General features: G+C 41.9%; 3 protein-coding genes across 3 annotated transcripts; 1 reads left to right on the plus strand and 2 right to left on the minus strand.

The window, feature by feature from the left end:
* Window positions 1-917: 917 nt before the first annotated feature.
* On the minus strand, window positions 918-11081 carry LOC128299868 (adenylosuccinate synthetase). Its single transcript, XM_053035992.1, has 8 exons — window positions 10174-11081; window positions 7621-7723; window positions 3904-4183; window positions 3718-3792; window positions 3473-3603; window positions 3236-3390; window positions 2978-3162; window positions 918-2895 (listed from the first exon to the last, which is right to left on the minus strand). The coding sequence occupies exons 1-8, from the start codon at window positions 10393-10395 to the stop codon at window positions 2652-2654; spliced, it is 1395 nt and encodes a 464-aa protein (XP_052891952.1). The 5' UTR covers window positions 10396-11081; the 3' UTR covers window positions 918-2651.
* Window positions 11082-12742: 1661 nt separating this feature from the next.
* Window positions 12743-13489, minus strand: LOC128297734 (phosphatidylinositol N-acetylglucosaminyltransferase subunit H). Its single transcript, XM_053033424.1, has 3 exons — window positions 13043-13489; window positions 12894-12971; window positions 12743-12820 (listed from the first exon to the last, which is right to left on the minus strand). The coding sequence occupies exons 1-3, from the start codon at window positions 13421-13423 to the stop codon at window positions 12743-12745; spliced, it is 537 nt and encodes a 178-aa protein (XP_052889384.1). The 5' UTR covers window positions 13424-13489.
* A 508-nt stretch (window positions 13490-13997) lies between these two features.
* LOC128305418 (serine/threonine-protein phosphatase 4 regulatory subunit 3) lies at window positions 13998-25431 on the plus strand. The gene is made up of 10 exons (XM_053042855.1): window positions 13998-14390; window positions 19655-20555; window positions 20642-20829; window positions 20958-21899; window positions 21977-22169; window positions 22252-22507; window positions 22649-22915; window positions 23015-23160; window positions 23239-24491; window positions 24576-25431. Exons 2-10 carry the CDS (start codon window positions 20444-20446, stop codon window positions 24663-24665), a joined length of 3447 nt encoding a protein of 1148 aa, XP_052898815.1. The 5' UTR covers window positions 13998-14390; window positions 19655-20443; the 3' UTR covers window positions 24666-25431.
* The last annotated feature ends 1985 nt before the right edge of the window (window positions 25432-27416 follow it).

The following is a 27416-nucleotide window of genomic DNA, read 5'->3' on the forward strand; positions in this document are numbered from 1 at the left end:
ACTGGCATATTAGAGAGTGTTTGTGTATATATAAAGTGAAGAAAAGTAATGCGGTTCGGGACTCGGTCGGTTTACGACCCGTAAGCCATAAGCAGTGTAAAACATTACATCACGATACTAGATAGAGTAATGTAAAATAATTGAGGACATAATGTTTAAATAAACAAGAATATTTACAAACAAGCACATATTTTCTCTCGAAGTTTATTTTTTATGTGAAAACCTAATAGTCTGTGTGCTATTAAACTAAACCTACCTGTCAAAAAAATAAAGCAAATATTTCCAGCTAGCTGTATAGTTAAAAAACAACAGTATATAGTAAATTTATTGTTAGTGCTTAAAAATTAAACAAAAACTATATACAGCTAGCTGTATGGTAAAAATATAACTTATAAAAAACTTAAATAATCGACAGGAAATTACTTACATATTACTACTGCTTGGCTTGTCATCAATCATGTCAAACTGTTCAGCAATTTTTCAGTTTTCTTATCTTTTTATAGCATTACTTAATTCCTTTTGCGGCATCATAATGACATTGTTTTTTTGTGTTTTGTTTTGCTTCATTATTTTTCAACACGGCCAAGATTTTTTTCGTTTCGTTATTGTACTGTTAACACTTTGTTGACGGGCGATTTTTAGCCAGAACGTGCTGGTATCGCCGCAAACATTTGTTGTCTTAGGCGCTGGAGAGCTTAGCGTGTTCATCATTAGCTTAGAACGTCCAGAAAATAATCCAGAAAAGAACACAACACAGAAAACAACTACACAATCAGAAATAGGCCGTGTGCATCATGTATGTGCGCGCGCGTCTTTCATCGATGCGCCGGTCTTCAGGACGGACATGTCCGTTCCCCGTCAACAACGTTCGGCTGAGCGAGGACGGACATGTCCGTCCCCCGTCAACAAAGTGTTAAATATAAAAAGGCTAACAGATTTGTTAAAATTTCCATTAGATCAATCAACCAACTAAAAAAAATTTTAAAACAATACAGGTGATGTGTTTGTTTTCTTTTTTTCATCTGTATCGCTTTACATTCATTGTAACAGTGAATCGGGCTTGGTAAAAAAGGAATAATAAAAATAACAACTGTTAAAAACTGGGACGCGTCATATTAGGACATATTCTAACCTGAGGTAAAAAAAAGGCAAAGAAACAGAAAATATAAAATTATTTTACCACCACACACACACACACCCGGCAATAGGATCCTACAAAGTGCTGTTGTTGCCTTACACTACCTTAAGTAAACAAACTCATTCCAATATATTTACTTTAGGATCTGTAAATTAGGATTAGGATCGATTTACACAATGCGCTGCACAATGTGTCTGCTGAAGCTCATACACTGATTTGTTATAGATGCGTCATTGAAAAAAGAAAATTAAAAAATAAAAGTTAATATGTAAATGAAACATCTCGCACTAATAGAGCTACAGTTGTTTGCTATAAGCACAATTTACGAAATGTTGTGTAGGATAAAAACAATACCTAAAAAAATAAGCAGCTTTTTAAACCACAAATGTATACCTCTTCTATTTCAGCTAGTCTTTTTGGCTATTTCCCGGGTTATCGCTCATTCTGAATTCATTCGTATTCCCCTTTCACCCTTGCTGAGCAAAACGATATCTGTTCATGGTAGCTTTTCCATAATCGACATAATTTTACATTTAGCGAAAGTCGCATTGCAGCATTATATGCCGTGTGTTCCTGTTATCTGTTTGCGACTACGTTTGTTTCGTACATTTACACATCATCGCAGTGTCCATCTAAAACATGAAATATTGAACAAATTTCTAACTATCGTATGCTGTGCATTGCTGTTTTTTTTCCTTTTTTTTGTTTACGTACAGGTGTCCCCTTCTTTTCTTTTACACTGTACATATTCTAGCGAAGTAGGGTTGGCTTCATGCAGTACATTTAGCTTCTCTGCTCTTACCTTTGCACATACAACAATTTACCAGTGTTATAATGAACGGACCAGCCAAGCTTCCTGTAAGCTGTAATATTGTGTTGTTGTGTTAACGTGAATCTTATTTGGTTCACTCACGTCCTTTTTCTTGCATCTTCGTCTGTTTGGTATATACTATTAGGCTGTAGTACTTAATGGTGTTCATTTTTTTTTCATTTCATCTTTCGGTGAGCAAAATCTAATCTTTCGAGGCCTGTTTGCATAGTATAGGCTATAGGGTAAATACGTTGTGCGTAGGCAATGGCCTTAAAGTAATTTCCTTCCCTTAAGTTCAAGTGCGCCTTGCAGTTTCTTCCAGGAGCATATCAGGTGAATCTAAAAAGTTAGGCTTTTGGTTCACACAACTTTTCGTTTCATTTCTGTTTGTTAGGGGTAAAATGTAAAAGCGTAATTTGCTGCAGTAAACTAAACCAGGAGCACACTATTGTTGCGTGTACAAATTTCTCCAAACATCTAAATTTCCAAAGGGACAAAACGGTAGCTTTCCTACGTTCTTGTTTTCGTTTTCCCCCTTGCGCAGAGCAGGAAAATAACGAAGGAAAATTGACGATTAAACTATTACGACGATTAAGCTTATGTATGATGTTGATGAAGATGAATTGGTTGTTTTGTAAAGGATGGAATTAAAAGGTTCATCCCGTCTGCTTCACCCACATTATGCACGCGCAACTGTTCGCTTTAATCCTTTACGCAGATAATTGATTCACGACCTTTACCGACACCGATCCACTTGACCGGTACGTCCAGATCGTTTTCGATTAACCGTATGTAATCTTGCGCCTGTGGAGGAAGTTCACCAAAGTCGCGCACATTTTCTGTCGATTGTAACCATCCCGGTACGGTAATGTAGTTAACCTCCACCTGGCTTAGGTCGGTGATCGAACCGGGGAAATAATCAATTTTCTTTCCATTCAGATTGTAGCTGAAAGATGTATGACGTTGGGAGAGAAATTCGATATTCGTAGTATTGTCGCGCATTTCGGAAGCGTATTTTACAAACTTACCTGACAGCTACTTTAATTTCCTTGAGCGTATCCAGAATGTCTAGCTTGGTTAGACAAATTGCGGTGTACCCGTTGACAATGGAGGTGTACCGTAGCAGTGCCAGATCGAGCCAACCACACCTACGAATTCTTTGCGTGGTTACACCTACCTCGCCACCACGCTTCTGCAGCAACGAACCAATTTCCTAAGCGAATTTAAAGTAAACCACGTTAGTAAACTTTTTACACGACAAATATCAGTTCCACGTTGTTATTTACATCGTGCAATTCCGTTGGGAAGGGTCCATCCCCTACGCGGGTAGTGTAAGCTTTCACCACGCCGATCACTTCTCCGATCGCCTGTGGCGGTAAGCCCAGTCCGGTCAACACACCGCCGATACTGCAATTGCTGCTTGTCACGTACGGATAAGTGCCTGGGGAAAATAGAAGCAACCGAAACGGATTAAATACATGTGCATTCTGTGAGGCTCCCCGTGTTCCGATTCGACTACCTACCAAAGTCAATGTCCAGCATGGCGGCGTTCGCTCCTTCGACCAATACGCTTTTGCCCTCCTTAAGCGACGTGTGCAAATACGACACCGAGTCGCGCACCAACGGTCTCAACCGTTCGGCATACTCGCGATATCTATGTAAGAAGCAAAGGTCCAACACAAGTCCAACTGATGCGACCGTCCTCCATCGTCCCACGGTAGCGCAGGTTGACGGAGGAGGACGAGTGCGAGTGGCCACCTTTACTTACCGTGCGAGTTCCGCATTTACGTCCACCGAGAAATCGGCGTAGAGTCGTTTGTACATGGCTACCAGCGCTTCAAACCTAATGCGATCCAAGCCGCGACCGTACATCAGCGGATGTGTGACGTGGAGAGAAAAAAAGCAATTTCAATATGAATTCTAAACTTCGACAACGCTTCAACGATGGGCTTACTTTTCACTGAACATCTTAAAGTCGCCCAACAGATCCGACACACGGATACCGTTGCGGGTCGCCTTACTGGAATAGCACGGCCCGATACCTTTCTTGGTTGTGCCGAGCGATTTACCACCCTTTTCTGCCTCTTGCAAACCATCGACCTGTTGGTGCAGGTCCAGCACCAGGTGAGCACGGTTTGAGATTATTAATCGACCTTCCCAATTCTTCAACCCTTTCGCTTCATTTTTGGCAAGCTCGTCGAACAACCCGGGCAAGTGTACGACCACTCCATTGCCTGTAAATAAATAAAGAGAAAAAAAACTTTCAAAAACTTGTTTTTTTTTTTTTTTTGCTAAACGTTAAGTTAAAATTTAATAGCCGCAATAAATTGGAAAGGATATATTCTTAAATTCATAATACAGCTTTCATAAGGACCATGTCAATTAAGCAGTGGATCGATACATAAACCAGTCTGTACAAGTGATATATTTCCATATATCTCCAGAATCTAATGTATCTAGCTCCGGAAGATATCGGAATCGACTTAACAGTCAACGATCGGTGGTTTACCTTAAAGATTTTAATCGGTTCGTAATAGGAAAGAGGGTCCAGATTCAGCTACAGGCAAACTCACCTCCGAATTCGGTTACGGATTCGACTCCAAAGTCTTGAATCGGCAACGGTTTCAACTCCGGATTCGATTCCCATTTAATACCAATTCGGAGTAGTAATTCCAGTTCAGAGTATGCAATTCGATTCAGGATTCAAATTTTAATGAATTTAATTACCCATAATAAAAATCCATTTAACTAATTCATTCATAGCGTGTTATAAACTAAGGAAAGTTTTGAATGAAGAATACAAAAAACGTAAACTCTTCGCGAATATTTGAATTAGCTGATTGTTTGTATAACATTGAAAACTAGGTCGTTTTCAGACATGACATCCGATAATTCGTTAACACAATAAATAGAAAAACTAACTTTCAGTTTCGCGGCTGCTAGTATTATCGTATCAATAATTAAAACCCATCATAACGAACGGGTCACGCAAAACAATAAAGGGACCCACACGTGCCCCATGTTTCGTGACCCGAACGATAAAACAAGGGCTTGGGGAAAGCTACTCAATTGACGGTTGAGAACTGTTTGTTTATAAAACTTATCGAATGTCCTATCTGCTCGGTTGGTCGGTCCGTGCGGATAGTGAAGTTTGTTGATAAGCTTAAAACAAACTGCCGCTTCCAGTCGCTTGCAAGGTCAATCCACGATATCCTTAATGTTAAACGTGAACTCAGTGGATATATTGTGCAGTTCGATGTTCCTTATTATCGTTGGGATTTGTAAACCAAGCCTTAAATTTTGTTAAAATCGGTGGTTGTAAAAATACACAAAAGCAACAATCAAAAGGAATAGTTTCATAAATGTGTAAGGAGAATATAAAATGTAATACTTTGGCCGAACAAAAAAAACCTACAAAAATGCACATATAAATGCAATTACTCTCGTAATAGCAATCATGGTCATGGCATATTATTATACTGCCGCTAATCAAATGTACCGAACGCGAATAAAGCGGGAACCTGAGCGGCATAACCAGCTCGAGATTCCAATTATGGTAATAAAAACTTCGAGTCAACAAAACATTTGATCGATAAACACATTTGCCTATGGTTTTGATTTATTTTTTAGTAAATTGCTAAAGAAAAAAGCCTAAGCCATCCCTGCTTGGCATGGCAAGAAGCATGAAAAATGAATTCTTGCAAGGTAAGACCGTAGAACAACCTTGATCGTACCCGAAACTAACTCAAGGATACACTAGCACTGGCGGTTTCACGTGTTCTATAGTAGTAGCAGGCAAACTTTGTGTACGCAGGAACAATCCGATACGACGATGACACAAACTTTCCCGCTATATTTATTGCTCGTTCGTGAAGTAATGGATGATTAATTGTTTAGCTTAACCGTGAAACCGTGTGCCATGGGGATGTGCGGGGTAAAAGAAAAGCAACAACAAAAGGAGTGGTGGTTTAACAAAAAAGAGGTAACAAACAAACCTACAACAAACGAAACTCGAAACAACGATTTAATGTCGACTTAATGTTCGCTTTCGGTTTTATATTATTGACCAAAGTTTATAACCGGAAAGTTTTTCGTAAGAAATTGCACGTGTCGCAAAGGTCTTGGGAATCTGGTTGTTTTTTAATGTTTATACACATTATGCATGAAAGATATGAAGCGCGATAGTGCTGAACAAAGAAAAAGGTTTGCCTTCTGAAACGACAATAGTAAACGTAAAATATTGTACAGCTTGTGTAGATTTTTGTGGTTGCTAATTTAACAATGGATATTATTAAAAAAAATCTGTTTCATTAGTTGTCATATCAAACTGATCAAACATTCAGCTCTCCAAATATCAAATTCAGTGATCAAAATAAGCAAAATCTATCTTACCATCTATCTGCGTGTTGTTCTACCCTATCCATAACCTTGTAATCAATATAATATATTGAAATAAGTGATCAACGTATGTTGTCAATGGAATTATAAATGCATTAGCAAAAATATACATTTTTTGGCATTCGTTCTAGTCACAGCCTACAAAGGCACGCCACCAAGTTCTACTCGTAAACGGTGCCAGAGCCCGAACCATTACTATGCCATTCACCAAATCATTAGTGTGACACACGAACCGAGCAAAGCAGTTGTCACCGAGAAAACGTGTGTTGATGGCATTTTGAACAAATAAACCCCGACCGTTAACTGTGGCCCGAAAGGTACTCTCCGCGGGAAGCACTCGGCGATCACGTAAATTGTTGTCATGTGATGATGGAAAATGACGAGATGATGAACACAATCTCCCACGATGCATTACGTAGGTTGGTCGTACTTGCAACTTGCATAAACACTGCTGATCAATACCATTTCTTACCCTTCTCGCGGAGCTGGTAGATAATGTTGGAGGTTTCAACAATTGTTGGAGAGATTAGAAGCAGAATAAAAACAAAACGTTTGTTGCACACATTATCGAAAGCGAGTGATCGCTATATCGAAGGTATATTGAACGATTAGATGACGCGTCCTTTGCTGGGATTATATCGGACAGTAACAGCCCCTACGTGAATCGCAATTTTCAATGGCAGTGTGGGGGTTGGATTTTGCACTTGAATTTTGTTCATGTCAGTCAGGGGGTGGTAAAGAATACAACCGCGACCATGTCCGACGCGAGGTTGCACCCCCCATGCGTCCTGTGGTGATGTGGTGACCTTATGTCTAAATAAAAATCTTGTCTCGTCAAGGATGGCTGTTGTTCAACTTGAACGATCCGTTTTCTGTTGACAGACAACATGCTCAAACGAAAATGTATCGGGCGGATCTTCAATTAGCGATTGAATGAATGTTCTTCTTCCGTACTTGTTTAAGGCTGATCAGCGTCATCATTATCACTGTAACTGCAGTGAATTTACATCTGCTCTATGTGAAAGTAGAAAACAACTTAATCATAACTTACAACGACTATACTAAGGAACAAGCCAATGTTCGTTGATAAGAAATTTGTGATGTTTTCCGGCTCGTCAAGTGACTTTTTTCTAGCTTATACATTATATCTCACCCTGAAAAAAAAATCACACCTGAAGTGGTTCCACTTTATATCTACACCGACGATGGGTTACACAAAATGAAGAGCAAGCTTTTTTCGTTATCCTAATGCGATACACTTACACACACTTACCAATAACTGAGTTACTCTTCTCATGGATGATTCCACTAGGCAGAAGATGAAAATCAAAGACCTTTTCTCCAACAACCACCGTGTGGCCTGCATTATTTCCACCCTGTAATGATAGCGAAGGTTAGATATGTTAAACTTTCACATTGGTGAGAGCATCATATAGCGTGTTTATGTAAATGTAACAGAACAATCAAAATTCTATTGATTATGAACTCCTACCGGCACGATCAAACGTTTAAATTTGTTTTTTCGGTTCCGCTCTTGTTCGTACGCTGATTCTTATGCGTACGATCGGATACCATTGCATACGCATTTGGAATAGATTGTTTTCACAAAACAATTTCCGTAAGTTTAATTCGCTTCTAATCGATTATTGATAAACAATTCTAATTGCGCAATATCGGGTAGGGGATTTAACAAATTTTTCAAAAAATAAACAATCTTCATGCACCCGCGAAACATTCATAACTAAATTGATCAAGGAGTATCTCTTTGCTACGATAAAAACAGAGAGCAAGAGAGAACGTTTATGTGTTGATCAGGAGGAATAATAAATTTTGCAGCAGTATATTTTTGGCCAATGTCCAAACACGTCCACCTGAACGTGCGTCGGTCGATGGTTTGCTATCATGTGCGAACGATCATGCACAGACCGCAGCCGGGATGGACTGTGGGGTTACACCATCTGAAAGTTTTCTTCTTTTCCTACACCGTTGCTTATCTATTCTTGATCGTGCGCGGGTGGATGTGTAAGAACATGACCGGGATTTTTTTTTCGTTACTGCCTCAACTAGATTCGATCGTTCGTTTGGCTAATGTTTCAAGTGCAACCACAAGATACAGGGTTGCGCCTGCGTACCAAAAGTCCGCCAACAGTTTCGGGGAGGAAAGTCGAAGCCAAAAAAAAATAAATAAATATACCACCTCGTCTGTGTCTATTTGGTTTTGTGTACACCGGTGATGATGGTCACCTTGGTTCGTGCCGCTCACCACAAAACCCGAACATCAGTTCAACACCGAAGCTCCCGTCTTCCAACATCCGTGTATATCTTCCCGCCAGTTTTGCCACGAAGGAGAGACAGCACAGATGAACCATTTGCTATTCTTATCTAATGTGTTAACATGCGCAAATTTCAAACTGACCCGGGTCATGTGATGTACGGGGCGAAAGTGGAAAACCCGTGTCCCCGTGACCTCACGGGAACACCGCCCCCGCACGTACGCGGGGCTGCACTTTAACCGTGGCCTAGTGATGGTTTTTGTTTTTCATACCAGCTCCGCACGTACAAATGCAATAAATTATGCTTAAAGCTGATGTGTTAACGTAATTCGATTCTGAAAACAAAACAAAATACGTAAACGTTGGTATACTTGGGTTGTTTTTAAATATTTCCATTACATCATCGGTGCGGCCAGGCAGGCCTTTGCGTGAATATTTTCGTTTTGCATACAGCTGACGAAAACGACGATGAATTGAAAAAGGGGACATCAATTCATGTTTGGTACGATGCAGATGCGCTCTGTACGGTGCATTTCCTGCCTACGAGCGGCAATGTCAGCCAATTGAATCAAGAACAATATCGATAAAGCAAATTCGCTAGTCCCGTGGCTCCCATAGAAGACGCAATACGAAACCGTTATGCGTCAGAGCAACGTGGTCGAGCCCTCGGGAATGTGATTCGATTGTTTGTCCGATGCGAGCGATAATACTAACACAATATTAGAACAAAACAAACGCACGTGTGTTAAGAGCTAACGTACTTGGAAGACACTTGAAGGCGACTCGTATAATTAGGGAACGATTTCGCGTAACGTTCTTATCAGTAACTCCAGCAACACCGGGTGTGGAGGCTCGAGTCGCATTAGCTCTTTCATCTATCAAGCAGATGGGCTAAGGGTGACGTGCGTTCGAACCACATGATGCAAAGGAACAAAGGATTGCGACATTCGCAACAAACAGTGAGACTCTTAGATTCCCCGCCACCACCAACCTCGCTCTATGAGGATAATCACTTGACGCGGTTATCAAAACAAACAAAAAAGGAACACGATGAATATTAAATGCGGTGGATTTATCATCGAATAAAGTCCCGACTACCGGATTCGGTTGTATAGTAGTATTATCTTATCCAACCAGGTGATCCTACCACTGAGACATCTTCGCGAACGCAAACTGATACGGGCAAAACACGTCACACGATAACAGTGTGCCTCAATTATGGGTAAATGGGGATGTGCATGACGATGGCGAGAATAAAAGCAATTGTAAAGTGCACTCGCTGGGTCGTGGACGATATTGCCAGTACAGCCAATTGAGGCGCGATAAAATATACGATGACAGACGGAACCGTTGGATGATAAGCTTCCGACAGCTGTCCGTGTGTACTTGTGGGAGTTCTTACACTTAACATGCCATTTATTGAACCGCGCAGGAATAGCTCCATCTCAACAACACCTCCCCAATCACATGGTGGTTTGCTTCGCTTGTGTGCAGCTATAAATGAAATGCTAACAATTACACCCGTCTGTAAAAACCTCCACCCATCGACTCACCTGACAACGACACACAATGTCAGCATTTTCGGCCAACATATCGACCACCTTGCCCTTGCCTTCGTCACCCCATTGGGCACCCAGCACCACTGTGACCTTTCTACTGTAGGGATTCTGACGGCGGTTATGCATCTGTTCGTGCGTATTGTGAGTGGTGTGATTATTTTCACTGCTGTGATGATTGGCCGTGCCATTCACAGCCATTTGATGATGGGCTGACATACTGGGTGGACTGGTGTTGACTTCCGTTTTCGGTGCTCTCTGTTGCTGCTGCGCGGGTGTTTGTTATCTTGTTTTCTTCTTCCTTTCAGCTTTTCCTTGCGTTGCCTTCGTAATGTAATTCACACTTTGTCGGGTAGGGAAGGTAGACCAGAACGATCGTTTTTGTCTGGCGCCTACTGGTTTGTACCACTTCTAAGCGGAGTAGCGTAGTACGCCAAAGCAGTTGTATCCTTGACGGGTCCACGTAAAGACCGAAGAGTCGAAGAGTCCGATTATCGAACACTCTGACCAACGTAACTAGATTACACAATCCACTTCCGGTGACAAAGCACTGAAACTAACAACTATTTCCTTTACTATTGATGAACGCACCGTTAAGTTGTAACAGATTGTTACCGACAAAAAAGCGACTAATGCTGTAACACTTTTAAGGCTCTCTTAAAACACCCACGGTGTGTACCAAACGCAAACCACGAGGTGCGTAAGATGGCCAAAAACTTTTAGCCTGCCGCTAGTCAGCGAAATACTGCGCGAGCTACGCGAACGCGGTTGGCCGTTTTAACCGGATGCGGGTTAGTTTTTGTCATCAATTCCGACCAAGAACGACGGAATGATCTTGTAACAACGCCGCCAAGCAGTCGTCGCTAAATACGCGAAACGCCGAAGGAAATGCACCCGAACCTCGTGCGGTTTTCACGCGAAAAAAAAACAATAAAAACAATTTGACAGATTAGCCAGATTGCGCTTGAATTCCGCCAGAAGTTTGCCATTTGACAACACAAGTTTGACAGGGCATTCTGACAAAGCGATGTTGCAAATTCGGCTATACCAGTTCAAAACTGCAGTAAACGGTTACTTCTTCGTTTCTCGATGTTTCCATCAAATTATGGCTTTGTTTGCTTCAAAATAATACAATTTGGCATTTAAATTTGTTCAGTAGCATCAAGTTTTTAAACAGCAATACGATACGTTGTTCTTCTACAATAAAAAAAACAAGCTTATAAACGTTTTACGACGCAGGAATATTATCCACTTGGAAACAATATATAGGTAATATACGGCCCGGTGGCATGATGGTAACGGCACTGGTCTTCACACGAACGAACTGGACCAAAATCCCATCCGGACCAATCCCCCGTAGCAAGATTTGACTATCCGGCTAAGTGGTAAATTGAGTCTAGTAAAACAGAAAGGACAGGCTCGACCTAGTAGATGGTCGTTACGCCAAGAAGAGAGATAGTACCATACGCTGGTTTCGAAAACGTGTTCTGAGTGCAGAATATTGCACTCATGGCAAATATTTCAACGAATTTCGCATAAGCTGACTCCGTTTAGTTGCAGTTGCTGCAAATACAGAAATTTTATAGTTTATTTCTAAATATTAGTGACTAATATGGATAAACTCACTACTCATGAATAACAAACAATAAAAAAGGAGACTGGGCAATGCATAAATCTTATTCATTAGTAGCACTATTATTTGAATGCAAAATAAGTTATCCTATTGTACTTTCCGATAATTTGATTTCATGCTCCCTCAACCAATTGCGGCGGTAGTTAAACCTTAAGATTCGGGTTAGAAAATAGATAAAGAAGGTTTATGAGAAGACGACATTGTTCGTATCATGACGATGCTACAAATAAACGAAAGAATATACCTGCGTTGCATCATGCTGATGAAAATGAGTGTGGAAAATCAGTAGATCGTGTAATCTGTTGAAGATGAAGTTGACCGATGTGGAAACTTCAAACCATCTGTTATAAACGGTACATCTTTTGACGTTCCTTGACCGTTTGATTTGATTGTTGTTTACGAATGCTTGGTTTGTTTACAAAGCCTATCATCAAGAATTTGTAATTGAAAGGGTTTTTGAGTCAGAAATTGATATATTACCGCGATATGGGTAGGTAGATCTTAAAAAAAAAAACGCTAAGATGCAAAACAGTTCTATATTGAAGTAATCCATTTCAGAAGTGTCCGAAGATATTCGCAATCTACAAGATGCAGTAGTCACACTGCGGATGAATATTCCGACACTGTACAAAAAATTGTTGCTTAAAGAGTGTGAAATAGAACATAAACTGATTGTAAGTCATACAACGTTCGTTTATTGTGCATAATTTCGTTGTGCTTCAATGGAAATTCTTTGGTTCTGCTTTAATTTAGATCGACACCGATGTCTACGTGCCGAAACAGCCGGTTCAGGAGCTAAAGAAGATAGAACGCGTATCGAGTCAACTGTGTCCCTCGTACAATGCAGCATCCGCTGTTCAAGAAGCGAACAATTTGTTAAACGTTCTGCACAAACTGTTCCCCCAGAAAAGGCAATAACAGTATCCACGGTCGTCAGCAATCTTGCAACTCGAGAACGGATTGGAGTTCGTGGTAGATAATTTTTAAGCACGATAGTCCCGGTTTAAGATGCTGTTACGAAGAAAGGATTACAGTCGTAAATAACACAATGGAAATGGTGTAACCTATTTGATTAAGAACTTGCCTGTAATAGACTAATGACCGGTTTTTTGCGAAATAAATGGCCTTTCGTGAGAACTTGTAATACGAAAATCACTTTGAGCTGAAAAAAATGATGTATTTAGTTAAAATTATCCTTGGAAGAAATCATTCAAAAGCAAAAACGGTGTTTACATTATAAAATACTTCGTTGATTACAATATCTTGTACATATTCTATAGGTATGAGAGCGTTGCGCACCGTACCGCTGGCGTAGGTCGTCGAACATTGCATCGCAAAGTCCTTCACCAGCACTAAACTTTCCGACTTTATAACATTGTTGTACAAGTATACAAGAGTGGCGATAGGCAACACAAACAGCGCGTGCAGAGTGGTTAACCTGAAAAGGAAAACACACACTGCAAAGCAAAACAGGGTGCCAAGCTCCAGGATCAGCAGTCTATGTCTTTCGCGATGCGCCTCCACATTTTCCACCGATAGCTGTAGCACATTGTCCGATTTATGTACTATTTTTACATGTATTTGCTTTCCTGAACTTGTCCAAAGGAATACCATTTTGTTTGACGGGCTTCAGGCATCGGGGAAGTCAGTAAATAAGCGTTCGGTATTGATTGCAAAATTGTTATTCCACGGAGAATTAAGACGATACCACAACAAGAGAAGAAAAAAAGAGGAAGAGTAGGAAATGTGATTCACACTTTCTCGATTATCCGGGTTTTCTAGCCAAACACGAATAATCCAACTGCTCAATAAATGAAGGGCAAAGATTTCGAAAAAACATTTTAAAATAATTATGAACAGTGTTTTAAATCAATAACCATTTACGTAGACACTAATGAATAGCCTTAGTTTTGTAAATTTTGCTACCATTGCTTCCTCGTAGAGCTATGAAAAAGTTCTTCAACTGCCAAAACGTTGCCCGCAAGCGGTACTCGAATTTTTTGTTTAGCAGTGTGCTTGCCTGCCGAATTGATCGAGCAGAATCGGGCAGTGAATGCAAAAAAGCTGAAACCAAAGCGCTGCAGTAGGCGAAAACGAGAAGAAATCCAATATGGCGGTGTAAATGTTGTGATAGACGGATTCGCGAGATTTCAAAACGGAAAAGAACCTAGAACCAGAGATCGAGAAATCAATTTACCTGAACAAGTTGATCGAAGAGGCAAACACCGAGCCAACTCGCATACCGTTTGTTGTTTCCAGCGGTCCATTACGACAGACGGAAAAGAAGTTCGTAAAGCAATACAGCATACAGGGCAAAGTGGGCAGGTAGCATAAGAGAGCGCAGGCAAGGTGAGTTTTTTTTCTTCCATCCCCGAACACGGTACCGTCCTCGTTGGCACCCGTTTCGCGGAAGGACGTCCGTGTTGGTTTGGTGAAACGCGCAATCAAACAAAGGACAAGTGTGCCACCGGGAACGGAACAGCATTCGGCCGTAGAAGCTCTAGAGCGGCCGGTCTGAGGATAGCGGCCGGGTTCATCCGGAGCAGTGCGTCTGCCGTTGCCGAGGTCGAGCGCACGTAGTGTGAGTCTTAAATTTCGTTGCAAGATCTTCTTGTTCTTCTATTTCTTAGCTTAGAGCAGTGTGAGTGTGTGTCTAGCTCTGGAAGTTGGCGTGAAGTAAATGTCGTTTGTCTAAACGAAATTAAGTGTAGCTAGAGCATTTTCAGCTGCTCAATCGATAGGTCCCAACACCCTAATTCGGTGGTTCCCTTCCGACGCTCATCGCATCGTTTCGTACATACCTTATCCCAATAATTCCAAAATGTTCTATAACCCCATGGCTGTAAATGAGAGAAAATGATGCTCCATTTTAGATTGTAATTCATGTGCGGTGTGCGGAATGGTGAGCGCTTGGCATTAGCTTGGGTTTCGCGTAATTTACAATGCTCATGGTTAGTTCCCGGTGCGTGTGAATGAAGAAGAAAACCGAGCAGAATAATTCAACGTTTGCCGAATGATTGTGCGTGTGTGTGCGTGTTTGTGCATGGGGTGTCTGTGGTGACGCGCGTGTGTTGTGTTTGGCTGTGAAGTCTGCGAGTGAGCGAGCGTTCGGCTGCACGGAAAACGTCCGATAGTATGTGTGCGATCGAGGCACAACCGAGGATAGTGTGTGCGTGAGTGAGGGCATTTCCAGCAGAGCGAAAAAGAAGAACTAATTAAATCGTTTTGCTTTTAAAACTATGCAAAGAATTAAAGAATCACTGTACCACTAATTACGATGAATAGTGTGGACCGAAATGGTCTACGTGAAAATGTAGAAATGACTTTTCCGCCTACTCCGTATATTCTTTTGCAACGGTATAGGTAGCGAAAATGATGACGGGGTGATTAATGCAACGGTGATACAGCTCCATTATACGTGGATGTGTTGGTGTGTTATGTTTGGACTGAAGTGAATAAGAGTTCATCGGAATAAGAAGACCGTGTGTCACGACTGGTTTAGGAACCGTAGGTGTGACAAGGAAGAGTTTGATATCCTGAACCGCTTCTCCAGGACGAAGTCGTATGCAGTCGAACTGACGCTCGGCGAGTGTTTTTCACTGCGAGTTTTGCACATTTGTGTCGTGCGTGTACTTCGCGGCACGCCGCAGTATCCGTGGCAGCATGTTTTGACCAACGCGGCAAAAAGGACAAACAAGTCGGAGAACCAGTAACCTTCCCATCTGGCAAAAACCGACTTTTTCATATTGACCTCTCGTTTTTTCATCGTTTCCTCTCGCTCTAATTGAGCGCTTTCGGCCGCTCGGGAGCCGCGGTGAGCACTTCTATATATGTGTTAGTGCAAAATTAGCAGGTCCGAACGATCCGAGCACATTCTCGAACATTTTTTTCGTTTTTTCGACACGATCGTGTCATTTTGAGCAAAGATCTAAAAAATGAAAGAAGAAGTTGTGTGTTGCATCGGAAACGAAGGATTGGTTTGTGGTATAAGTGCGGGAACGATTTTAACGCGATAGATTCAGACTAGAAGAACGACACTTACAACACGATTTGCATGCCGGTACATTCAAGTGTTCCTAACAGTTTGGTGAAATATAGGTATAAAAAGTGAGATATGTGCATGTCCGGGGTTTTAAATTGATAAAGATGTTGTGTTATTATAGTGATTAGTGATCAAAATGGATCCGAATATGCCGAAAATGCCGAAAATGAATGGCTTTTTCTGTGTGAAATATCGCCACGCAATGGAAGAGCTGGACCCCCCCTTCCGCTAAAGAACGCTGCGAAAGAAACGGTAAAAGCGAAACCGAAATTGAACCGTATTGGTGCGGTCAAACGTGCGCGTACAATAGTGTGCAGCAGTGGCGAGCGTCGAACGATCGGGATCTCAATCGTGCGAGCAATTTTCGGATCCCAATGGTTCGGGAGCTCAATCATTCGAGCAATATTCGGATCGCGATCGGATCGACCATCGGATCGCGCGAGGTCAAACGTTCGGGTTGCTTCGGTTTTTTTCGGAAAAATCATGCGACTAACTTCGACTAGTCACACGAACGTCGATGCTCTAGTCAAATGATTTTTTGAGCGTCGTGAGTTCCCTCTGCCAGATGGGTTATCCAGTTTGCTTCGTAAATTATGCAGCACTTTGTGGATCTCTTTCTGTTTGCTCTTTTTCCTTGGACGTCATCCAGTTCGGGATGGCAATCTTTATGGAGGACCTTTTTTTGGGTGGATTTGGCGCCTGAGAACATAATTGAGATTTATTCATATATCAATGACAAATTCTTGCAGTTCATGTAGGCGTTTCCAAACTACAGCGATTCAGAAACAGTCTGCTAAGATTTTACATATGAAGTAACAACAGTCCCATTTCTCAACTCATAGTTCTGGGTAAATTGTTGATATTTTCATCATTGCTCTCATACCGAATACATATTCTATCAGGCCTCTGGTCATTATGGTCACCGCGAACTTGCCACTCAGGAAACAAGCAGAAAAATAGTTAACATCACACTTTGTGCCGCTACTTTTGGTCACACCGTATAAATTTGCGTTTTTTCCGCATAGAAAGTGGCCTCCCGCGCCCACGGAATCCGAATGTATTGGTGAAGTACTATGTGGAGAAACTTAAACGCGTGCGACGCATTAACCGAACTTCCTTTTTTCCTGCGTAGCCCGAGTAGTGTTGGGCGGATCGGATCGGATTCTGGGATTGGATCCTTCATTGGCTCAATCCGGATTCGATTCTGAATCCAGGATCCTTTGGATTGGAATCCCAAACAATCCTTTTCGATCCGGATCTGCCTGTCGAACCGGGATCGAAATCTAAAACAAGAGTCCGGATTCGGATCCTTCAGGATCCGGCTTCGTCAATAATAGAGAATCTGGGATCGAAATCCAAAACAAGAGTCCAGATCACGCATCCGGATCTGTCATGATTGGAATCTGGGATTGTGTTAGGGATTGTTTTCGAATGCGGATATTTAGTGATTTATTGTTTTTTTTTAATTCTGTTCCATGTGAACGCATTTCCTTAGAGAAGGGCAAATTTATACGGACAGAAGAAATAGGCTGCTCCCCAAAAAACTGAATGAAATATTATTTCTAAAGCATAATTTAAGCGAGGAAGACTTATACATAATTGGATATTTTAATTTTGATTTAGATTTTTATAGCTTTGGTTTGTATTTTTTCAAGATTAATGCAATTGGTTTAAAACATATTCATAAAAAAATCACATAAATCATGTATTTGGTGATCTTGAATTGAATAAAACTTGAGTAATTAATTTAGTTTCCTATTTAAGAAAACTAAAACGTACAATTTTAGATGTCCATTCCTACATAAAATTGTGATATGCTGATAATCTGTTGATGCTGAAAAATGATAATCTCATGAATGTTGAGTAATACTGAAAGCGATACTGAAAATAATGAATTAAAAATGAATTTTCACATAAGCTCAATTCTGAACGTACAAGAAATAAATGTCGTATTAGCATATCCACTATGCACTATGATTACAAAGGAAAGAGTTTTTTGTGGTCTTAAAAAATCTAGTAGTATTCGGATCGGATTCGGAGGATCGATCCTAAGGCGGATCCGGATCGGTCGGATCGAATCCCACATGAGAGCGATTTTTCCCATCACTAAGCCCGAGCTCGCTGAACATGCCCGGCTGCGCTTCTCAGAACAGTTCGCAACACACCGTTTGCCAATGATTTTTGAGGGCCCATTGTGCCCGAAACCGGATCCGAATCCGCGGAATTCTGTGCATATACTTTGGTATGATTCATCAGGGCAAGAGTCGTCACGAGAGAGAGGAAGAGAGCGAGAGATGAACGATGGGAAGCAATGATCCCGTCGCGTCGGGCGAGAGAAGCGCATTTACTGCTGGATGTGTGCGTGCATGGACCGGCCGCGGTGGAAAGTGTGTCTGCCAAGGGGGTTGTATGGTTAGGTCCACTGCGTTGGGCCACTTTGTGCGGAATGATGTTGGTGGTGCCCACCATTGAAGTGTGTCCGAGCCAAGTGTGTTGCCATCTTGTTTTGACGTTGTTTATCAGCTTTGGCCTGGTGAAGGTCAGTTGACGTTGGGGTTTTGTTGCTTTCGTTGCCTTTGGCCAAGAACAATGGAACTACCAGTCAAACCGGCAAAATTTTAGTTCAGCCTTTTGGCGTTATCCACAGTTCAGTATTTTATTTTTGAGATGCCTGACCCAAATGTGTTGTCATACATTAAGAGTAAGCGCGGTGGAGTTCTGTGGTGGACAATGCCAAACACACACATGCACACACACTCCCGCTCCCTTTATTTCTAGAAAATAAAAGAGAAATTTTCCAAAGGTTCAGTGATTGCTGATCCAGCAGCGACAACAGCATCCATAAAACCTGTTTTGAGTTTGACGAAAGTTTTGGTGCCGAGGTGTGATGTATGGTGGTCCTTCATGCAATGGTTTAAACGTAAAGCAGGGTCAAAATTCAACTCGTTAGAGAATTTACATAGAAAAATCTTTTTCTTACCTCGTTCAAGTTAGTCATACACCTTCATGTAATGTTATGGGGTAATGTTTTCACTAAACGAGATAACGTTACAATTATTATCTTACAAAACAACGTGAGACGAACGTCATATAATTCCCCCGTGTCGTTATTGTGGTATGCGTGTTTCTACGCTCAATGTTGCACCACACATGCTTCAACATGTTATAACAACATGTAGATTGGTTTACTGTTGGCCATAAATCGTCGTGCTGCATAACAATAAAAAAAGATTCTCCAATGGTGCATACAACCATTGATAAATTTGCTATTTTTAATAGTTACGCCGTTCGTCCCTTTGTGCACATTCTGTGTGTGTATGTGCATGTTGAACTAGTGTTTTTTTATGAACCGTCACTTAGTTTAACTAAAATTCAACCGTATGAATGAGTACAAGCGCTGCCGCAGCACCCAGGAGATCGTATGAATGAGCGGATGAATGAATGAGTGTGGCTGTGTGTCATTTTCGCGTGTTTTTCTCTGCTACTGTTTGTGCCGCAATGTGCAGAACAACGGTATCGGCAAATAATAAACAAACGCTGGGGAAGTCGTAAACAGTCCATGGTGTATAGTAGGTTATGATGCAGAAGACTACTACTATGCGCGCATAATGTTGTTACTGCTATTAGTGTGAGGTGTGGTGAAGTACATTTCGTATTGTGAAGTACATGCGGGATTTTAAAGGTTTCACAGCTTTTTGTAAACACATGCACATGGTTCTTTCGCTTCTTAAACTATCGTTTTGATGTTGTATGTATCGGTGTATATCATTCTAATGAAATGCTTCTTTTCCTTTTTGTTACAGGACGATCATCCGTTTCATGGCAAACGTCGAATTTACCATTGTTGCGGTTGTTGTGTAGTGGTTTTGTGGTGCGTCTGTGTCATCCACAAGAGCTGCTGATGTTGTTCTGCTTTTGTGGTACGTTAAACGGATGTGACAATAGGACAACGATTGTGTGTTTATGTCTGCGCGTTGGTATATGTGTGTCTATTTGCGATCATAACAAATAATACGCTTTTCGACCATTGCAATTGCGGCGACTGCTAAAAACGGGAAGAAAAACCTAAGTAGACTTAGCAATCTTGAAGATATAGCAGTTTGAGCGAAACATTCGATTATCTTACTGAGGAACGTCTTATTCCGCAACGTTGTAACGAGGAGAACACGCACACACACACACCACAGAGGAGGTGAAGTAACCGAACCGGTAGTCCAGTGCAGTTGGAAACGGCAACAATTGATTACAGCGAGAAACCCGTTGACTGCAAAATACTGAAGAAACGAAGGAAAAAACCTTCCTCCCGTACTACCTTCGATTATTGCACTAACTGGCAACAGGAGCTGCACCGGCAGGTACAAGGGCATAAACGGCGCAATCCTAACAGACAGCAGCTTCGACAGCAGCAACGCTACAACCGACAGCGGCGTGCTGCAGTTGCCCTAAACGCCGAAGAGCGAGTGGGGTGTAGTAGCAATATAGGCAATCGCGGTACCAAGCGCCTAGCTTCGAACTCGAATTGCAGCAGAAGAATCGGAAGAAATCATAGTAACGGCCCAGTGCAGTATAGTGCTAACAGCAGTCGACGCAACATGACAACCGACACGAGAAGACGCGTTAAGCTATACGCACTGAATGCAGATCGTCAGTGGGACGATCGAGGAACGGGTCATGTAACATCCAGCTATGTCGATCGCGTCAAAGGTAGGTGTTAGCGGTTGTAATTGTACTGTTTAAGGTTGTACCTGATCTTACGAAACTTTTCGTTTTTTTGTTCTCCGATGTGGTAGGTGTGTCACTGCTTGTGCATGCAGAAAACGATGGTTCCATGCTGTTAGAAAGCAAGATCCATCCGGACACAACATATCACAAACAACAGGACACACTCATCGTATGGAGCGAGGGTGATAATTTTGATCTGGCACTTAGCTTCCAAGAGAAGGCAGGGTGCGACGAAATATGGGAGAAAATTTGTCAGGTAGGTTGTATGACGTATTTTTAACTCGGTAGTATAAGTTGGGAACGCTTGCTCCGTATCCTTCTGGTTAAAAAAACAGTCAAGTTGTACGTATATTAATTCCAACCGTACTCTGCAATATACCGTAGGTGCAAGGGAAAGATCCTTCGGTGGAAATCACGCAAGAATCGGTCGAAGAATCGGAAGATGAGCGGTTCGAGGATATGTCCGATTCGGCACCACCGATTGAACTCCCTCCATGCGAACTCAGTCGCCTGGAGGACATTTCAGAGGTCATTGCCAGCGCGCTAACGTCGGCAATCCGGAAGGATAAGTTGGCACAGGCGATCGAATCGGAAAACTACATAAAAAAATTGCTCGGTTTGTTTCGCATCTGCGAAGATTTGGACAATCAGGAAGGACTGCACTATTTGTACGAGATCTTCAAGAACATCTTCCTGCTGAACAAGAACGGCCTGTTCGAGATCATGTTCGCCGAGGATACGATATTCGATGTAGTGGGATGTCTCGAGTACGATCCGTCCGGCAATCCGCCGAAGAATCATCGCCAGTATCTGCGAAAGTTGGTAAAGTTTCGAGAGGCGATACCGATCCGCAACACCGACCTGCTGGCCAAGATACACCAGACGTTCCGGGTGCAGTACATACAGGATATTGTACTGCCGACACCGTCCGTCTTCGAGGACAACATGCTGAATACGCTATCGTCGTTTATTTTTTTCAATAAGGTGGAAATAGTGACGCTCATCCAGGAAGACGACAAGTTTCTGGACGATCTGTTTGCACTGTTGACTGATCCGCAAACGCCCGATTCGAAACGGCGCGATAGTATTCTCTTTTTGAAGGAGTTTTGTAACTTTGCGCAGTACTTGCAGCCACAGGGCAAGGAAACGTTTTTCAAAACCCTGATCAGTCTCGGTGTGTTGCCGGCGCTCGAAATAACGCTGGCTATTAATGAAAAGCGAACAAAGGCCGCCTCAATCGACATCCTTTCAACGATAGTTGAATATTCACCGTCCGTTGTGCGGGATTACACATTGCAGCAGTACAATAATTCCGATTCCGATGAGGTAACGTGTTAAGAATTTACTTATTCATTTACATATTGATACTCATCGTAAAATCAAACGTTTTGTACATTTTGCAGGACCAAACGTTGATCAACATTGCGATTGAACAATTGCTTTCCGATTCAGAACCGGAAGTGGGTGGTGCTGTGCAATTGATTACCGTGCTAAGGATTCTGCTCGACCCGGAAAACATGCTCAGCTCGGCCAACAAGTCCGAAAAGTCGGATTTTCTTAACTTCTTTTACAAACACAGTATACAAACGTTAATTGGTGAGTTGTTACTGCTGCTGGAACAGGGCGAACTGTACGCTTTTATTAATCGATGTATCTCATTTTTTTTGTGTAACTATAGCTCCGCTGCTGCGACATACACAATCGGACAAGCCAACCAACGAGGACTATCATGTGGTTCAGCTGCTGAGCGTGGTGTTGGACATTTTGTCGTTTTGTGTCGAACATCATACTTACCATATAAAGAATTGCATCATCAATAAGGATCTGTTGCGGAAGGTGTTGGTACTGATGAACAGTGCGCACACGTTCCTGGTTTTGGGCGCGCTCAGATTTCTGCGTAAAATAGTTTCATTGAAGGACGAATTTTATAACAGGCGAGTAGTGTAGTAAACGAAATGGGTTGTAGTGTAAATCTTGTGTGTTGCAGATGCTTACAAGAAAAGTGAACAAAACAACCAGCACAAGAGAAATAATAATGATTCTTTTTTTCGAATGTTCTGTTTCTTCGTTTTTAGGCACATTGTAAAGGGAAATTTGTTTGCTCCAATCGTCGAGGCGTTCATTCGCAACGACAGTCGTTACAATCTGCTTGAGTCGGCTATTTTGGAATTATTCGAATTCATTCGCCTAGAAGATATTAAGTCGCTGTATACGTACTTTGTCGAAAGCTTTGGCAAATTTTTCGATGATGTACAGTACGTGCAGACGTTCAAAACACTGAAGAGTAAATACGATCAGCAGCAGGACCGACTGAAGGAAAAGGAGAAAGGAAATTTGGAAAGGTTAGTTAATTCGAGTTGAACAAGAAACATTCGCAGCTGTGAATGCGGGTGATGCAATAAGTAATTTTGGATTGCATTATGCTTTCTGTGTTTTTTTAGTGTTCCATCTATTTTACGAAACAGTAACCGTTATCGAAGGGACCAGCGACAGATGGATGAGGACGAAGAGATATGGTTCAATGAAGAAGAAGATTATGCCGAAACTGCTGGTAAATCGGGAACACCGGAGTTAGATTCGACGATCGGTAAGTGCGATGATGAATGTCAAGCATTGTTAAAAAAATGTCCTCATTCAATATACTTTTTCCATTTGTTTGCAACAGGGAAAATGTTCGAGAAAAAGGCAATGGAAACGGCTAGCAATCTGAACGGTCCAAAGTACGGAAGTGGCGCAGTCTCGACGGCACAATCGCATCAGCTATCGTCTCAGCTGCATGGAGGTGTGACGGCCACCGCAACGTCAGCTGATGATGTGGCAGCAACGTCGCACATGCTAAACATTAATAATGGCACAGACGGCAACGATGAAAACGCTGGTTCGGCAACATCGTCGGCCGCACATCTTCAGGCCACATCGCTCGATCCAAATTGTCTTTCACATGCGGTGGCGCAAGCTGCAGCGGCTGCTGCTGCTGCTGCCGCCGCTGCAGCCGCAGCAAACAATAATGGCCTTCAGTCGACGTCTGCCATTTCGGTTGAACATGTCAGTGCGCTAGGGGAAGTGAATCACGACCATCTACATCATAAAGAGCATCACGGTCTTGGGGAGGATGGAACCCCCAGTGCGAATCTGACCCCGGCTGACGAATCAGCATTGGATGATGCCAACAGTCTGGTAGTAAGCGCACTCGGTGAGAACGATCTTTCATCCGTGTACCAGCTGCAATCGGCCAGCACCGTTACGAGTTCGGTTGTTGGAGATGTTGAAAACGCTCCCACTGCCATTGCGCTCAATCACAGCAGCAGTAGCACCTGTGAAACGACAACTTCCTCCACATTGTCGTCCATTCCGGTCACCGAAACGTGTTCCTCCTATAACGACACTACAACAGCGCCAGACTGCTCGTCGAGTGCTGTAAATGTGGAAAGCAGTGATCTCGATAGCAATAGTACGATTGCCGTTGACAGCAGTAGTTCGCTAGAAGGTGTCGAATCTCTCGGTGCTGAAGTAGAGGAAACACCTTCCAAGAGATTGTCGGAGGACGGAATGTCCGAACGTGCTATTCAAGGTGTACAGATCAACCCGGCGCAAGGTACTGACACAGATATCAGTGCCGGTGTGTCACTTACTTCACTGGTCGGAGATGAGCGTGATGCCGATGGTGAGCAGCAGAGTCACTCTAGGCATTCAGGTGCGGATAAAAGTTCTGAAAAGTCGCACGAGGCTAGCAGTGACGATGCGAATGACGCTGAAATGGTAAACATGGCGCCTTCATCACTGTTAGCTACTCCAATACTGGACTCAGCCCCAGACGTGGAACAACCGACACCCAGTGGCACGGCTGACCCTTCGTTCCAGGCGAGCTTGTCCTCCACTTCTTCAACAAACACAACCATGGTTAGTGGTTTGAAAAAGGTATTCTTATCGCGTGTATATGAAATTATTCCTTGGGCTAAAGCAAATGCCCGGATCATTACTAAACTAACTTATTATTCGCAGGGTCTCGTTGATTATGAAGGTGATTCCGATGAGGAGGACGATGACGACGACAGCAGTAGTCCGGCACAAAAGAGGGCGAGAATAGCATAGCACCATTCGACTTCGACTGCACACCATCCTTATAAACAACGCCATCAATCAGCATCATCTGGGGCGGCGAATAGCATAACTATGAATAATTTTAAAAGTACTATTAGAATCAACACCCCTACCGCGACTGCGGCAGTAGCGGTGGTTAATACTACAATTGCCCCCCATAATACCATTGTTTCGGCTGCTGCCTCAAATGTTGCGTCACCCGAAGTAGCAGTACGCTCGCCGGACTCATCGCCCTGCGAACCTGAGAAGAAAAAGCGCAAGGTGGAAGATTGCGGTGGCGGTAGTGTACTGGCAATGGATAGAATAGACTGTTCGAATATAATGGAAATAGATATTACACTCACCACAACTACTGATCCCGATCCATCTGCTGTGGCCGGTAGTGGCCGTGAATCGGGTAGTGCGAACTGAGCGAAGGGGTTTTTTTTGTAAAGAAAACAGTTTTTTTTCGCCCAACACATACAATGCTAACAGTAATATTTGTATGCTAATTCATCATAACGCACCAAACGTACATATGTTGAATTTGGATTTGATTACGTTTATTTTCTTTGGGTCTTCGTGTCATGTCGTGACTAGCACAGAAGAGAGAGTTTGTTTAATGAGAGAGATTTTCTGTTTTTCGCGCGTAAGAAATGTAGACAGCATATAAATAATACCCTCAACATGTACAGTTAGTAATTGGACATATTTAAAAAAAGAAAACAAGGCACGCTACAAGAAATAACTCAGAAATAGATAAAACGCAAGGCATGTATATTTTTTCCGGATTGAACATTGTAGAACTGCTGTTAATTTTATGTGAAAAACTATGCTGTTTTAGTTTTATATACTGTAGACTATACAGTGTGTAGAGGTCCGTTTTATTATTCTTTGCTATGCTGCATTGTTTTGGAACACACACATATTCCTAAACATTGGGAACAGCCGCATGATCCAACACACAGGTAAAGGTATGCAGGAAAAAAGGACAAAGAAAAGTATGGATAACAGTTGCATATGAGTGTGTACATTTGTTTTTGCCCACGAAAGTGGAAGGCAGATGGGGAGCATTTCTAAAAGTAAATGGAAAAATAGAAAACATCTATTTAAAAACTTTAAAAAAATCCCCACAAACACACACAAAAAACTATTGTAAAACGTAATAAGTAAGCAACCAACAGAATGGCGATACAATAGGTAAGACATACCGTAGAAATTTAACAAGATCGTAAGTTAAGAACAAACCCTACGATATGAGGACAGTTGTGACCGTTTTACAAAGTTCTATTTCTGGATGTAGTTGATGTTAAAATACGGCGTTTGCGACGTGATGGTATCTGATTACCATCACGTCACACGTACAAAACAGGAAATGCATAGAATTGTGCCGAATTTTGTGCAGCACACCAGATGGTTATGTGCTAGTGTGTTCATACATTATGTTTTGGCTGAAATATCAAGCCAGCCTTATTATGTGTTTTTGTTTTATATTTCCTGCATTCTTAGCTGCGCGTATATTCCATTCTTTTAAACCCGTTGCAGCGATATGGCTCGGAACGGTGTGGCCAAACTACTGTTGCTTTGTTGGGGAGATTGATTGTCTGATCACCGAAAAGAATTTTCTTGGTTTAGCGATCGATACGACGATCCACGCATCTCCCTTCATGATGTGGCCAATATGACAAAGACGCAAAGACATTACAGAGCTAACGGAAGCATTCGGTAGTTGCGTTTTTCTCATAATGTATGTCGATTGTGATGAACAAAAAAACAGGCAGAATTTAACGCAGGGGTAAAGATCGGATAGAAAGATGAGATTATTCGATACTTGCTCGGGTATATAATTTAATCTTTCCTAAAAGGTCAGCATTCCGTTTGATGCTGGTCATTTACGAAAGCACTTGATAAATTGACCATGACTGGGTTATACAGTGTACATAATACATACTTCCAAACCCCAATGTGTAAGATTTTAAACCCTTGTAAATCAATCAGCACACGAGCGTGAGCTGGCGAATAAAAACGATGGAAATGGAATAACGTAACATTATTGTTATTTTTTCGTTCTGTACACCGTTTGTGACCTACGAACAAAAACGGGTTATTGCCACCATCATCATGCCAAGCGCAACTCTTTTCGGTGATGGTAGATTTTCCACGCAAAATCTCAACTGCCCCTAAACAAAAAAAGGTACCGAAGATCTGCTGTTAGGATATGTACAAAGGCAACGTAAAATCCAGTGAGTATTGGATTTTTCTTGTCTTTGCTAACATTTCCATAGATGAATTACGTGCCTCGTCTGCAGGAAGGTGATCGAGTGAAGGAAGAAAACACACAAAAGTCGAAGCAATTAAGTTGAAAGTTGCAGCTACATAACTGAATCTGTGTAACAAAGTAACAAGTAAATTATCGTTTTGCGAAAGTGGAAAGTAAACAACTAAAATGAAAGATTGTGTGTGAGATATGGTGGTAGATGAAAATGTAAGAACAAATTGTATTTTGGTTTGGTGAAAAGCTGTAAAGAGTTACAAGTCACCCAACACTACAGTACGGCACGGTCAGTCGCTTGAAAAATGAAAGTGAACTGAATTAACAAACGACAAAAAATATAATTTTTTGATCGCATAACTATCCCTACGGCAGTAGTAATAAAGAGAACGAAACGTGTAAACGAGATTGAAATAAAGAAAAAAAAAACACTATTAAGTAAGCATTATATGTTCTGTATAATGTGTAAAAACAAACATAAAAGCAGCAGC

The sequence above is a fragment of the Anopheles moucheti genome, chromosome 2 (genome assembly GCF_943734755.1).
Source record: "Anopheles moucheti chromosome 2, idAnoMoucSN_F20_07, whole genome shotgun sequence".
Lineage (NCBI taxonomy): Eukaryota > Metazoa > Arthropoda > Insecta > Diptera > Culicidae > Anopheles > Anopheles moucheti.

Coding starts and splice junctions, on each gene's coding strand:
- LOC128299868 (XM_053035992.1), bottom strand. CDS start 10,395: ATGTCAGCCCATCATCAAATGGCTGTGAATGGCACGGCCAATCATCAC. Junction 4,184..7,620: donor GAAGAGTAACTCAGTTATTG/GTAAGTGTGTGT, acceptor ATTTATTTACAG/GCAATGGAGTGGTCGTACAC. Junction 2,896..2,977: donor GAAATTAAAGTAGCTGTCAG/GTAAGTTTGTAA, acceptor TACATCTTTCAG/CTACAATCTGAATGGAAAGA.
- LOC128297734 (XM_053033424.1), bottom strand. CDS start 13,423: ATGGTATTCCTTTGGACAAGTTCAGGAAAGCAAATACATGTAAAAATA. Junction 12,972..13,042: donor TCAACGAAGTATTTTATAAT/GTAAACACCGTT, acceptor CATTTTTTTCAG/CTCAAAGTGATTTTCGTATT. Junction 12,821..12,893: donor CGGTCATTAGTCTATTACAG/GCAAGTTCTTAA, acceptor TCTTCGTAACAG/CATCTTAAACCGGGACTATC.
- LOC128305418 (XM_053042855.1), top strand. CDS start 20,444: ATGACAACCGACACGAGAAGACGCGTTAAGCTATACGCACTGAATGCA. Junction 20,830..20,957: donor TATGGGAGAAAATTTGTCAG/GTAGGTTGTATG, acceptor AATATACCGTAG/GTGCAAGGGAAAGATCCTTC. Junction 23,161..23,238: donor GGAGTTAGATTCGACGATCG/GTAAGTGCGATG, acceptor TGTTTGCAACAG/GGAAAATGTTCGAGAAAAAG.